The sequence below is a fragment of the Grammomys surdaster genome, unplaced genomic scaffold (assembly GCF_004785775.1).
Source record: "Grammomys surdaster isolate TR1022 unplaced genomic scaffold, NIH_TR_1.0 126531, whole genome shotgun sequence".
Lineage (NCBI taxonomy): Eukaryota > Metazoa > Chordata > Mammalia > Rodentia > Muridae > Grammomys > Grammomys surdaster.
In genome coordinates, this window is record NW_021621323.1 from 13,069,695 (window position 1) to 13,084,496 (window position 14,802).

General features: G+C 40.1%; 1 protein-coding gene across 2 annotated transcripts in view; it reads right to left on the reverse strand.

Moving 5' to 3' along the window:
- Positions 1-1,064: 1,064 nt before the first annotated feature.
- The window catches only part of Zgrf1 (zinc finger GRF-type containing 1), a 60,418-nt gene continuing 46,680 nt past the window's right edge, over positions 1,065-14,802 (reverse strand). For both annotated transcript variants that reach the window (XM_028760428.1, XM_028760427.1), the window contains exons 18-25: positions 12,511-12,588; positions 11,967-12,114; positions 6,770-6,897; positions 4,774-4,897; positions 2,567-2,743; positions 2,297-2,431; positions 1,341-1,602; positions 1,065-1,219 (exon numbers count right to left, since the gene is read on the reverse strand). In XM_028760428.1, coding sequence (XP_028616261.1) covers positions 1,083-1,219; positions 1,341-1,602; positions 2,297-2,431; positions 2,567-2,743; positions 4,774-4,897; positions 6,770-6,897; positions 11,967-12,114; positions 12,511-12,588 — 1,189 coding nt within the window. In that variant the 3' untranslated portion in view covers positions 1,065-1,082. The remainder of the gene's footprint in view (positions 1,220-1,340; positions 1,603-2,296; positions 2,432-2,566; positions 2,744-4,773; positions 4,898-6,769; positions 6,898-11,966; positions 12,115-12,510; positions 12,589-14,802) is intronic.

Below are 14,802 nucleotides of genomic sequence, written 5' to 3' on the forward strand. Positions count from 1 at the left end.
ATTGTGAGGGGTGGGCATGTGTGGTCTGAGGATAACCTGCAGGCATCAGCTCTCCCTGCTGTGTACCATGGTGGTGGGGGATCCAGGACTGGACTCGGGCTGTCAGGCTTGGCAACCAAGTACCTAACCTCACCATCCTGCCAGCCCTACACTGGTAAGTCTTTATTACAAGAAAATTTAAGGAAACAATTTTCTGTACTCTTAAAGTAATTTCTAAAATAATTCTCAGAATAAACACTAAATGACTTGGGCTGTCCCTAAATGTTTTCCTTGCTAAAAATAATACCAATTGTGATTAAGACTGACATTTCTTCCACCTGGATATGAATATATTACTTTATTAACAATACCTACAAATCATGTAGACTCAAGTAGTTCAAAACTTTTATGTATATATTTATAGAAAGAATATACAGAAAAAGACTGAAAATGTTAATGATTATCTGAATAGTGGATTTCTAAGTAATTTTGGTTTCTGTATTTTGTACATTTTTCTAAAAGAGGAACATGTTAGCTTTAAAATAAAAAGGGCTTTATCCATTCATTCTACATATATACTGGTCAGTTCTGTGCAGGGAGGAGGCGTGGAGAGCTCTGATTTACAGAGCACCAGTGTGAAGGACAGTGCTATGTTCCCTTTCCTCTTGTACTTTTTTACTGAAGTTTTCATTGTCAATAGTTCTAGCTGTAAAATGGTGGGGCACTGCATGTGTTCTAGTCCCAGTGTTCCAGTTCAGAAGAGTACACTCGTGGGCCTGACTGGAGCTGTGCCTCAGCACACAGGCTTTTGAGATAACCGTGTATTTTTTATGAATACATATATTCTCAGGAATGATTTCTTGCCTCTTGTAAAATGTTTCTTTCACAAGCAAGACATCTGCTTGTTACACAAGCATTTGGCTATCTTATACACACACCTTAAGGAGCACATTTCTGCATGCACTTATTCAGCTTGTTATTTTATGTAATAAAACTTGTTTGTATCAGGGACTTTAAAGAAAAATATTAAAAATGTAAGTATAAAAAGATTCTGAATTTACAACAATAGAAACACCCTTGCCCAGGATTTTTTGTTGTTGTTGTCAATGAGATTTATCCTTTGATTTCTCTTTCTCCTTTTTCTTCTGTCTTTCTTCTGCTTGTTTTTCTAAATAGTCTTTAAGAAGATGGTCCAGCTGTGGTTCACACTGGCTTGCATGCTGCAATCCGTCTTCCCTTCCTGAAAAGACACAGAACAAAGGAACCGTTCTTTACCTTTCAGGAGTCGCCACGTTACTGTCCCCTCTGGCGTCTGCCAAGGGTCCACAGGCCAGCTTGAAGTAGGCACACTTTTCTGTTACCTTCACAGTGCCGGATCACACGCCCCCATAGTCGATTTTTCCTCAAACAGGACAAACTTCCTACAATCAACAAATGCCTCCTTCCTCTGGTCAATGCAACGTTCGTTCGTTTTTCTGAGTCAATGAACCCCACTTGTCTTGTCCTCACGCAGGAGAGAATAATGACTTCCTTTTCAGCACCCTGGAAGGCATCCACTGTGGACACCTGCACAGCCTTAACATCAGGGTGGTCAACATCCACAGCACTGAGTAAACTGCAGATCTGCAGATAAAGAAAATGCAGAAATTAGAATGAACCTGGTCTCTAGACTGGTCAGTTCAACCATTTCGGTGTAAATTCAGGAATATTTTTATTTATTCCTTTTTTTAATTATTTCTTTCTTATGATTCACATGAATTTAGGTAGAAAGTATCTAAAATTGAAAATGACAATATTATTTGTGAATAATAATCAAAAGTGATTAACCTATTGCAGGGATTTTACTTGTATATGCTAATTTGAACAGATAAGTAGCTAATAATGAAAAATAAAAATACTAAGAAAATATTATAAAAATCTACTTAGCAACAATTGGCTTTTATGTACATTAATACTTGGTATCCATCCTTGATTTACTGATGAAATACAATAATGCAAGGACATTTTGAAAAACAGTCTCAATCCCATCTGTCCACAGACACAAAGCATACACCACATTTTCCTCCTCTAATCTGTTTATTTGCATTTTTCCCAACAGCTGTATACTGAATTTAATTAAACCTTGTTAGGTTTGCATTGAGTTATGCAGAAAAAATCCAGGCCAGAAAAATATAGCAGAATATTCCTTTGTAAGTACATAGATGACAGTCCCAAAGATTTCAGGCACCAAGTGAACTACTGCAAGTGTAATACCAAAGATTCTAACGTAGAATATGATGTTTACTATGTGACAAATATCATCATACGTAGCACACACCTTGTACATCTGGGATTTGTATAATGTTATCACCCCAATCATGCAACCTTCTACTCCACTTGCGATCAGTGATTGGATTAGCTTGAGGGTAAAAGTGGCTTCTGCCACATTCACAAAGCTGTTCTCTCTTTCAACCTGGAGTAAGAAACAGATCCAAAATTAGCTTCCCAGAAAGGCCGTGCGAAGACTGAGTAAAACCATACAAACAACAACAACAAAATTAAACCAAGAAATGAAGTAGTGATTCCCATCAACACTGATGCCAGGTACCTGCTCTGCTCCCGTGACGTTATAGAAACACAGTGTGGGCAGCCACTCCAGTACAGGGCTTCTCTCTCTCTCAGAAATGCCATTCACCAGGTTTCCTTCATAAAACAGATCATTAGCTATGGCACTGATCACAGGGTGACAACGGTACTGGGTTCTCAAGAGAATGGGTTTGTGACCCTAAGAAATTTAAATGGAGAAAAACAAAAAAAAATTAAAACATAGCTTTTCCTTCTATCCCTAGGGAAAGAGAAAACCTATGTAAAATGTTTTAATGTTACATTATGCTCTTAGATAAATTACAACAAGAGAAAAACCTACAGATAAATATTTTAAAAGAAATTATAAAGCTGGGTAGTGGTGCACACCTTTAATCCTAGAACCCTGGAGGCAGAGGCAGGTGGATCTCTGAGCTTGAGGTCAGCGTCATCTAGAAAAAGTTCTAGGACAGTCAGCACTTGGGAGGCAGAGGCAGGCGGATTTCTGAGTTCGAGGCCAGCCTGGTCTACAGAGTGAGTTCCAGGACAGCCAGGGCTACACAGAGAAACCCTGTCTCGAAAACCCAAACAAAACAAAACAACTAAAAAAAAAGTGTTGATAGACTATAAAACCACAAAACAGAATAAACCAAATCTAAATGTTCTCCCTCCCCCAGCATTATGCTTTTATAATCTATGTGAAGTTAGGACTAATAACGAAGGTCTTTTAACATTAGGCAGGCTGGGTGTACATGCCTGGGATCCCAGCTCTGGTGAGGCTAAGGCAGGCAGGTCACAAGGGAAGCTCATTCTGGACTAGACAGTTCAAGGTCACCTTAGTGAGACTGTCTTATTCAAGTGACAAGAAGGCCATGCTGGATGTGTAACACTCCAGGCTCTAGTTCAGTGCCTGCTGCTACAACAGTTTATTTGGCTTCTTCCTCATAATCTTGAAGCAGCCCCAGCTCTCACTACTGTACCCTAGCATCCAAGTCTCAGCACTCCAGTGAGCTTCTGGAGTACATTACTTGCAAAACTTTCTGGTACTGTTAAAACATCTTGAGTAGGTGCAAAGAATGCCAATAACAAACTTTATAGCAAGTGTGGAATTAATGACCTCATGAACAAAGTATCATCTATGAGAAACACAAAAACAATGAAGATACCAAGTCTCACCATTCTATGGGGCTTGTTTAAGGCTGTAAGCGTAAATCAGCACACATGTGAAACCTAGGATGAAGCTTCTGGGATAGTCATACTGTCAGGACCATTACTTGCAATAGAAATAACTAGGGTTTACAACAATACGTACAGCCACACAACATAGTATCCAGTGATTTATATGACCACACTGATGACTACAAATCAAGTAATCGTAAGAGAGCGGTAGCAGCTGTGTCAGGAGGACAGGAACCTAGTGCTCAGGGAACAGAAAGAAGCCTTCCCAGAAAGAAGAGTAGAGGTTACCAGATCCAGGAGGGAAGGAGAATTTGGAAGTCATTATTTAGTAAGCACAAAGTTGCTATTTGAGATGACTTAAAAACAAAACAAAACAGTGTAGAGTTGGTGAGATGGCTCTGTGGGTAAAAAGTATTCACCATCAAGCCTCTCTCTACTGAGCAGAGAACTCCTGTAAGTTGTCCTCTGACCTCCACACAAGTGTAGACACACAGACAATATAGACACAGACACAGACACGCACACACACATATATAATAATAATAAACAATACAAAAACATTTAAAAGATGGTACATATATACAATAAAGCTTTATTCAGCTGTAAAGAAAATGAAATTAGGGGCTGGAGAGATGGCTGCTCTTCCAGAGGTCCTGAGTTCAATTCCCAGCAACCACATGGTGGCTCACAACCATCTCTAATGGAATCCAATGATCTCTTCTGGTGTGTCTGAACACAGCTATAGTGTACTCATATAAATAAAATAAAGAAATCTTAAAAAAAAAAGGGGGGGTAGTGGTAGCGTACACCTTTAATCCCAGCATTTGGGAGGCAGAGGCAGGCAGATTTCTGAGCTTGAGGCAAGCCTGGTCTACAGAATGAGTTCCAGGACAGTCAGGGCTACACAGAGAAACCCTGTCTCGAAAAAACAAAACAAAACAACAACAACAACAACAAAAAAAACAACACAAAGATAAGGTACTATATCTTTATCCTTTATCCACCCACATAGTATACAATCAGTGGTAACTCAAAATATTCAGAAGTACATGCCATCAAGCAAAGTCGATCAAAAAGAGTTTGTTCCAGTCCGTTTTCATGAGCTGCATCAGAACCCTGAATTGTAGGAGGCAGCTGTTTGGGGTCTCCAACAAGAATTAGCTTTTCACACTCAAACCTGAAAAGAAACAATTCAGAAAATTAATCTAAGCAAGGAGAAAAGATATACAGATATCATTCATTGCACTTCCAAAATGTCTTCCTAGAATGCAAAGGCAGGAAAAGTCCTAAGAGCTGGCAGGGCTCAGTGGTGCTCACTAGCATGCTGAAGGTCTGAAAAGCGACCTCCCAGAGTCTGTGGGTTAGGAAAACGGCTCAGTGGTTAGTGTGCCTTGAAGACTTGCGCTCACATCCCTCACACTCACGGAAAGGCCAGGCACAGTGGCAGCAGCACATACCCACAAGGCCCGTGCCGGGAGCTTAGAGACAAGAGGACGCCAGGGACTCGCTGGCTAGCCTTGTGAAACAGTGAGCTCTGGATTCAGTGAGAGACCCTGTCTCAAAAACTAAGGTGAAGATGGCTGGAAAGATGGCTCTGTGGTTAAGAGCCCTTGTTCTTGCAGAGAACCCAGGTTCAAACGCCAGCCCCCGTAGGGAAACTCACACTGTCCATAACGCCACTCCAACTCTAGGATGTACGTGACACACACATGAGCAAAATACTCAAACACAGAAAATAAAGCAAATAAACACATTTTTAAAATAAAAAAAGAAAGAAAAGAATATGAAGAGGCTGGAAGGAATGCACTAGATGTGTCCCTCTGTCCTACACATGCACACGCATCTATCAGCACACATGGGTGAACACCAGCATACACGTGCCATGTGGACACACACCCTTTCACTTAACTTACGTTTTTCCTTATAAAATACATTAGGCATCCCTTGCCTCTGTGCTGAGTCAGTGTTTCGCAGAACACATTTGAGAAACAGTGATCTTAAGACCCCAGAAACTCTGAAGCTGTCTTAGAATTTCTTGGCTTACACTGTGTTTTAGGGCTGAGATAAACAAGGCCTTCAGGAGACAAACTGTCTTTCTAAATAGGAATAAGACAGTGAGGGGAAGCTCTAGTTTCACAGACAAACCTATCTCTATATCTCCACTCTATCTATATCATGTCTGGGGCTCTCCCACTTCTCACTCTGATCAGTAACCAGGGGGTAGTAACTCTGTGCATGGCTGTTGTAAGGATCCAATGAAGGCCACAATACGTTTAGAATACAGCAGAACTGCATTACCCCCCTGTACTCTACCCAGGGCCTCAATGGTCCTCCAAACCTGGCTGCTGGGAAGTGACCAAGTCACCCTTACTGCCCAGGATCATTTCAGTGAAAGCTAAAACCTCATGCCCAGGGTCCCAGGCAAACCCTGACAACCAGTGCCCTATGGACACATCAACTGGGAATGAGCAAGGTCTCCTGAGTCTCACTGTGGTGGACTCTTCCTTTAGAGTGGGGATTAAACTCAGGTAACACACATTAAACATGTTTTATCCACTGAACTATATGTCAGCCCTCAAAGATGCTTTAAAAGCACAATCTTCTAATGGCTATAATAGCTTAGGTTTCCATCTTAAGTTTCTGGGGACAAATCTTCATTTTCAATTTGATTTTCAACATATTCTCTCATAAACTAAAAAATATTTTCAGAAGCTACACCATTCAAATCATACAAAAGAAAGGACACTGAACAGCACTGCCCAGTGAGTAGGAACCACTAATCTGGCTCACGAATAAGGAAGTGCTATAATGGTCTCAGCAGTCGTGCTCTTATAGCTTAAAGATAGTGAGGTAAGTCCAATCGCTAAACTATAAGCTCACAAAATTTTGATATATTTATTTCAAAAAGTTTCCCTCTAATATTTATAAAACTAATGGTTAGTAACTGAATTGCTAAAAATTCTGAAAAGTGTTTGTGGAGTGTCTGAACTCAGGAGATGTCTGAAATACCTAACTCGTGTGTACTGTTGGGAAGAGTCTTTCAGGTTACCTTGCAATAGGAAGGAGTGAGGCTGGCTCTGTCATTTGACTGCACTCATCCAGCATAACCACAGGGAACTTAAGGTCGTTCATACATGGGAATGGGCAGGCTGCACAGGTAATGCCAACGACTCGAACCTTCATTAGAAAGAAAAAGAGGTTTTGAGACAATATCTCACTCAGTAGCCCATGCTTAGCCTCAAAATGCTTCTGCTCAACCTCCCTTCTGAGTGTGGAGATCACAGTTGTAAGTCACCTTACCCAGGCAAACAAAAATAGTACTAACCAAAGGCTATTAAAAGAAAACCAAGAATTTAAGGGAGAACTTGAAGGCTAAGGCAGAAGACAAACCTAATGTATCTCGGTTCCCGCTCATAATGAATGATCAGTTTATTGCTACATTCCCATATCTAAAGCAGATGTTGCAGAACCCAAGCTGCTTTACAAGGTCACTAGCGAGAACATTATTCACTGTGGTATTACAACAGAAAAACATATTAAGGCATGAGTGGTTCAGGAAGCTTCAAGGATGACACGTCTTCCTTTATCTTCTAGGTGAGCTTGAATGATCAGAACACATTTTATCAACTCTGACCTAAGTTTCCCGTGAAGAACACAGAACATGCTGAGAAGCCATCCTTTGCTTAACCCCTGAACACCGTGGCTCTGTGACTGCTTAAGAAGGCACCCGTCTAAAGCAGGGCATGCCTGTAATTCCAGTACTCAGGAGCTTGAGGCAAGAGCGTCAGGAACTCCAGGGCAATGTGAGCTACACAAGTCCCTAACTCAAATAAAATAGAACTTCCAATGTACTTTTACCCCTTAGTGTATTTGAATTGTACCAACCTGAAGTAATATATTAAAATGCCATTCTGTTCAAGGCAGAAAGCTTGAAAGGCTAATGTTTAATTATCCTATAAATATATACAATAGAAAAATCTATAAATTTTAAAGCTTAGGTATGGTTACTGGTCTAGTATCTGTGAGATATATATATATATATATATATATATATATATATATATATATATACTGTACAAATGATATGATTATATCTGTGTCCCTACCTAATCTGCAGCATAATGACACATGACGGTAATGGCAGTCCATATAAACAGATGGTCTCTCTTCTTTACAAATTATTTCTTTTTAAGGCTAGAGAGATAGCTCAGCAGTTAAGAGCACTGGCTGCTTGCTCTTCTAGAGAGTCTAAGTTCAATTCCCAACATCCACAAGGTAGCTTACAAACATCTGTAACTGTCGTCCCAGGAGATCCCGTGTCCTCTTCTGGTGTCCAGATACACACACAGACAAAACTCCCATATACATGAAACATATAAATAAATCTTTACATTTCTTTCTTTTTCTAATATAATTACATTATTACCCCTTCCTGTTCCTCCCTCCAAGCCAAATCATCTACCCATCCTTGCTCTCCTTCAATTTCACAGCTTCCTTTTTCATTAATTGGTGGTGGTAGTGGTGATAGTGTGCGTGTGTGTATATGTGTGTGTGTGTGTGTATTCTTAAATACATAAGTATAATCGGCTCAGTATATATAATATTATGTGTATGGATGTTTTCAGAACCTTCAATACCAAATGATCATTTTCAACAAGTTCAAATGACAAAACTAGAACTCTCAAGCATTGCCCCACAGAGCCTAAGGAAATGATAAGCATTATTTTCTTAACATTCACCACGTACAAAGGCTCTGTATCAGTTAGGCTTACATTCTTTTATTAACCTGATCACCTGATCACTCAGGACCAACATGGAGAAAGGAGAGAGGCTGCAAGTTGTCTTCAGACCTCTACACACACACACACACACACACAACTAAAAAAAAAGACCAGATGTGCTGGCATGCCTTTAATCCCACCATTTAGGCAGAAGCAGATGAATCTCTGTGAATTTGAGGCCAACCTGGTCTACACAGCAAGTTCCGAGGCTACATAGAGAAAGCAAGCCTGTCTCAAAAATACAAACAACAAAACAAAAAAGTGTAACTTTAAAAGAGAGATCTGGACTGGAGAGGTGGCTCAGTGGATAAGAGCACTGACTGCTCTTCTAGAGTCCCGAGTTCAATTCCTAGCAACCACATGGTGGCCCACAACCATCTATAATGGAATCTGATGCCCTCTACTGGTGCATCTGAATATAGCTACAGTGTACTCATATAAATAAAATAAATAAATCTTTAAAAAAATTAAATTAAATTAAAGAGAGATCTGGGAGCTGGAGAGATGGGTCAGTAGTTTGGGTACCAGAAGTTTCTCCAGAGGGCCTGAGTTCAGGTCCCAGTCCCCACACTGGAAAGCTAACAAACTCTTGTACCTCCAGTCCCAGGGGATCAACTCTCTTCTGTTTTCTGCAGGTATCCACATGTCCACAAAGTCACTACCCATACATACAAACTAAAAAAGAAAAGCCACTTTGTCTTAAAAATCCCAGCGAGTGAACATTTAGTTCTTTAAAAGTATTTGATCCTAATGGCTTATATACGCCTCTTAGTCTCATAAATAGCATTTGTTATTTTATTTCTGGAAACTATATCTGATAAAAGCAATTTTATTTTTTTTTTTTTAGATTTATTTATTTTATTTATGAATATACTGTAGCTGTCTTCAGACACACCAGAAGAGGGCATTCAATCTCATTTCGGATGGTTGTGAGCCACCATGTGGTTGCTGGGACTTGAACTCAGGACCTCTGGAAGAGCAGTCAGTGCTCTTAACCGCTGAGCCATCTCTCCAGCCCTAAAAGCAATTTTAAAAGAAAAGTCTTAAATTTATAAATCAATATGCTTCTTTTTAAAAATTAAAGGATGAAGTTTTTCCATTAAAGAATTATATTAGTTTTAGCTTTTTGTTGTTGTTTGAGACAGGGTTTCTCTGTGTAGCTCTGACTGTACTAGATTCAGTCTGTAGACCAGGTGTGAAATCACAGAGATTCAATAGACTCTGCATCCCATGTACAGGGATTAAAGGCGTGGGCTAACATGACCAACCATTTTTACCTTTTAATTCACTATTATACTCCTGAGAGTCAAATAGTAGCAGACATTTCATTATTTATTGACTAGGAAGCAGTAACTATAAAGCATTTTTTAAAAAGTTTATTGTAAAGTCCAGGCACTGAGGAGTGTCAGGTCTGACTGCTTTTCTGGATTGGACATTTGTTAGCTCAGATTTAAAAAATATTTTTTTTCTGTTAATATGGTTTCATTTGTAGATAGGTAGTGACTATTGGAACTGGGCTCTCATTAAAAATATTGTCAAAAATAGTAGCAGCTATTTTTATTTATTATTATTACTACAGCAGGTTGAGTAATTTACATAAATGGCAATTGGTATTCATTGAGAACAACCAAACTCAGCACTTAGTTGAGGAGAGGCAGCACAGAGTAAGTTTTACAACTCTGATCCTAGAAAGTTAGTCTCAAGGACTCTGAGGACTTCTAGCTGAGCGGTTTTAACCTATGCCATTCAACCCAGCACTATGGAGGCAGAAACAGGTGATCTCTGTGAGTTCCAGGTCAGCCAGGGCTACACAGTAAGACTCCATAACAAAACAAAAACAGTATTCTGGGGACTCCTAGAATGCAAACCTATCAGATACTCGTCTTGAGCTCCTGCTTTTCTTTCTCTGTACGGTTTTTCTGACATACCCACCCCACTTGCAATGTGACTCTGCAGTGCTTATCACCAGAGAGGCAGGTGGAGGATGTCTCCTTGCCTCAGGGATGTGGGTGTGGCCACATGCCTGATGAGTTAGAGCAAACAGAATATTAGGGGACAGAGCATGAATAGAAGCTTTAAAGGTCTAGCCTGTCCTCCTGTGTACAAGGTCTTCTGAATATGCTGTGGGTAAGTGCTCTGAGAGCGAGACTGGCTTACAGGCTAAGCTGAGCCACGGCCGCTGACACACAGTCAGAGCTTCCCTGAGACCCTGTAGTTCAGAAGTCTTATTCAGCAACAGTTGACCAAGACAAGGTCTCACATAAGCTGGCTTCCTGAAATCTGCAGAAACTGATCAATATCCTTGTGGTCCAAGGGAGCCAGTGACTCTTCTTTCTTCACCACTTTTCTGTTCCTCAAGGATCACTTTCATAAGATGAAGCTTCTGAATTGTCCCCTTCACTAAGGGGACAGTACTTCCTGTTGTTGTCTGGGCACCTGGTACCCAACGCTGGGAATGACTGGAGTACTACCTGGATTCTTGGGCACAGACAGACCCTGAGAGCCCTAGCTTTGTAAAACAGCATCAAAGACAAATTTTCACTCTGACATTTTACCCAAAATAAAAACTTTTTTTCTTTCTCCTAGAATACAAGTAATTTTATGGGTTTTATCAAGAATCTATTCAAAGCTTCCTACTTTCTTTTTCAAGTGTCTAAGTAAAGGGAGAAGAAAGAATGCTGTAGGCATGGTAATAAGATGTGTTCATCACTATCAGGACAGAGTCAGAAGAATGACCTATGGTGGACAATACCCTGAGGAACAGTGAGAGAGGCTCCATGAAAAAAGGAGAGGGTCTTTTATCTGTTACCTCAGGGGCAGTTTGTTCTCAGAATTGTTCTTGGATGTGATTTCATGTCTCCTGTGACATTTACATTCAATTTATAAGACATGTTTACTGTTGTTGGATGTCAGAACACAGCTGTAAAACTCAGTTTAGTCATTGTACCCTCAATCTAGAGATGGCCTCTGCCTTGCTTTCATATTTTCCCACATAGAATCTATAGTTCATGTCAGGCAGTTGTATTTAAATTTGTCTGTCCTAAGACAGTTCTAGGAAAGGGCTGCTCTGTTAATCTTAGCATGTGCTTATTGGTTTATTTACATGTTTTTGTAATCATGCTCTTCTGAACTCTAACAGCCTTCCTTGGATCACTGCTTTCTTTGTTACATTCGTATATAAAGGTACACTGAAACTGAAGTAAGGCTGTCTACAGCATTGGACTCTAGTCCCACACATTCTCTCAGGTCCTCAGATCCCAGGTCCAGCAGAACTGCACAGATTGATGGAAGTCGACAGTCAGAGCTTGGAGAATGTTTGCAGCAGATACAACATGCACTGGGTAGAGTTGGTGAGAAAGCACAGAGCACACGACTTGTGGAATCTAAGACCCTTCATCACCACGGATGAAGAGCATCTGAGCAGAACATACACATCAGGAAGGAGTTGATGCGACTTCACCTCACCTGCTTCAGCAGGACTCTGTTGGTCCCCAGCTTATGCTGCTCGATACTTTTTCTGACATAAACTCTTTCTGTAGGAGTCAGTTCTTCCTTCATCAGTGCATGGAGTTCCTTCAGTTGCTCGCTTTCATTGTCTGAGCCAGCATGCAAGCTGCAATGGAGCAACAAGAAAGAATATTTCTTGTTAATTCCCATACACAAGGAACAAAATGGAGTAGACTTTTGTTGTTGTTTGCTTGTTTTTGTTTTCCTAAGTCAAGTTCTATTGTCTAGTCCTGGCTGTCCTGGCATTAGCCATGGAAATGAGGCTGGCCTTAAACTCACACAGAGAGCTACTTGCTTCTGCCTCCCAAGGACCAGGATTAAAGGCCTGGACTACTACATGGGCTTTGGATTACTTGTTCTAAGTTAGAATTTCTGTCTAGGTTTCCTAATTTAACTAAAAACTAAAGCTATCTCTTTCTCAAAGGCCAAATTTAAGGTAAAACCCATAAACTGTTCAGACTTCTTAGACTATTCTGAAACTGTTAGGACTTAGCAATCTTACCTGTAAGGTAAAACTGGCTTGGCAATCTTCCTAACACTCCCAACTCTGATGAACTTTTCAAATCCAAGACTAAGAAGCCTTTAAAGAAAACAAGACAAAAAAGATTCTCCTTACTTACAGAGTATAAAACACGGTTTCAGGTATGATTTATATCACTGTGAGTTTTCTTTTGAAGACAGTGTGCTAGTCTGTAGCCTAGACTTTCCTTAAACTTCTAATGCTCTTGCCTCAGCCCACTGAGTACTGGACATACAGATACGTACAAACATGTTCAGGTATATTATTATTATTATTATTATTATTATTATTATTTTTACATAGGACTGCATTGTCATGATTGTTATGATCCAATATTAATATTTAAACTCAAAGTAAAAGCGATATAGTTGAAAATGTTCTCATAGAACATACTGAGAGGTTTTTGGCAGGTATCTTCCTTTTTTGTGCAGGAGCTTAAACTCAAGACTTTATGTATGCTATACAATCATTCCATACTGAGCTACCTCCTCCTCAGCACATTCTATGGAAAAATTTAGATATATTTATTTTTTATTAAGAGATTATATAAGTTACTTTTCTATTGCTGTAATAAAACATTGTGATCAAAACAACTTACAGGAAGAAAAGGAGTTTATTTGGGGTTTATAGTACCAGGAGAGTAACAGCCAATGATGGTAGAATGGAGAAGACAGGCAGCTGGAGCAGCAGTTGAGAGCTCACATCTTGATTCACAAACAGAAGCAGAGAAAGCTTGTGAAACCTCAAGGCCCACCTCCAGTGACATACTTCCTCCAGCAAGGCCACACCTCCTAATCCTCTTCAAACAGCTATCAACTGTATCAACTGGGGACTAAGTAGTCAAATCTCTACAGAAGTCATTAAGCGTTTATAAAATGCTAGTGTTGGGACTCATCAGAAATAAAATGCCCTAAAGACATAATAATATGGAAAGCAATAGATACTATATATTTTGCATTAAGAGCCTTTTTAGTATGTTACTATAATGATCCACACTATCCCATCAGAGAGGACACTGAAGCTCTCAAGATGAGATAACTTAGCCGAGCCTACATCATTAACAAGTGGAAGATATGGGTCAGAGGTTAAGAACACTTGCTGCTCTTACAGAGGACCTTGGTTCAATTCCCGACACCCACATAGTGGCTTACAACCATTCATAACTTCAGTTCCAAGGGATCCAATGTCTTTTGGCCTCTGTGGACACTGCACACCCATGATACACAGACATAAATCCAGGCAAAACACCCATACACATAAAATTAAAAAAAAACAAAAACAAACAACACACAAACAAGTGGAGCCAGCCAAGCCTAGAACTCAAACTAGACTGTCTGCCACCAGAGACTAGAATGTTCCTCTATAGATAACTCCTAATCCCCTAATTATTAGGAGAAATTATTCCCTTCGCTCTTGTATCCTACAGCTCTAGCTTTCTGCTAGCTCAGAGAAGCAGCTCAATGGACACCAGGACCTAAAACACGTGGACCACCTCGGAAACTGGAAATTAAAGAGAACTAAAGCAAACTGTAGCCCTTTAAACACAGTTTCCAAAATGATGACGAAAAACGACTGTGTTAGAACATAAATAGATTCCATTTTAAATCTTTCACAGCCTGAGAAGACCTAGAATCAGGCTGGAGGTAAGCCTCTGGTAAGTTATGACTGTAAAAGAGTTTCTAGATTGAAAGGGTAAGGTCCCAACGGTGGATGGCAGTAATCCATGGGTCCCACAGTAAGTGAAATGCAGAAAGACAGAGAAGCACCAGCACCTTTGTCATTCTGCTTCCTGTGAGTGGGTGGACCAGCCTCAAGCTTTCCCCACCATGGCTTGCCGAGCATGAGGGCTTGTACTGTAAATGTGAACCATGATAAACATCTCCCACCTTAAGTTATTTTGTCAGGCTAAGATAAGAAGTAACCAGTGGACTTCAATTTAGAGAACAGTGAGCTACTTCTCCATCGGAAATGCCTAGTGCTCATTTTTCAGTGCAAGTTTGTATTAAGTCAGTAACACGGTAGGGACAGTATCCTCAGACCACTGATACCATAGGGGACTGGTTATGATATGTATCCATACTTTCATTTATTTTCTAAAAAACTGTCTTATTCTGAGCATCACAATAGACATTGTCGTTCCAATGCACAAGAATATTATTCCACTCTGAAGAAATGGAGGCAGTTGAGGCATTTATCTCACTTACAGATTCACATTTCTCAGGTCCTTTGCAGAGATTCAAGCATTAAACAGCCTTCTAAAATAGCTGTGGGTAT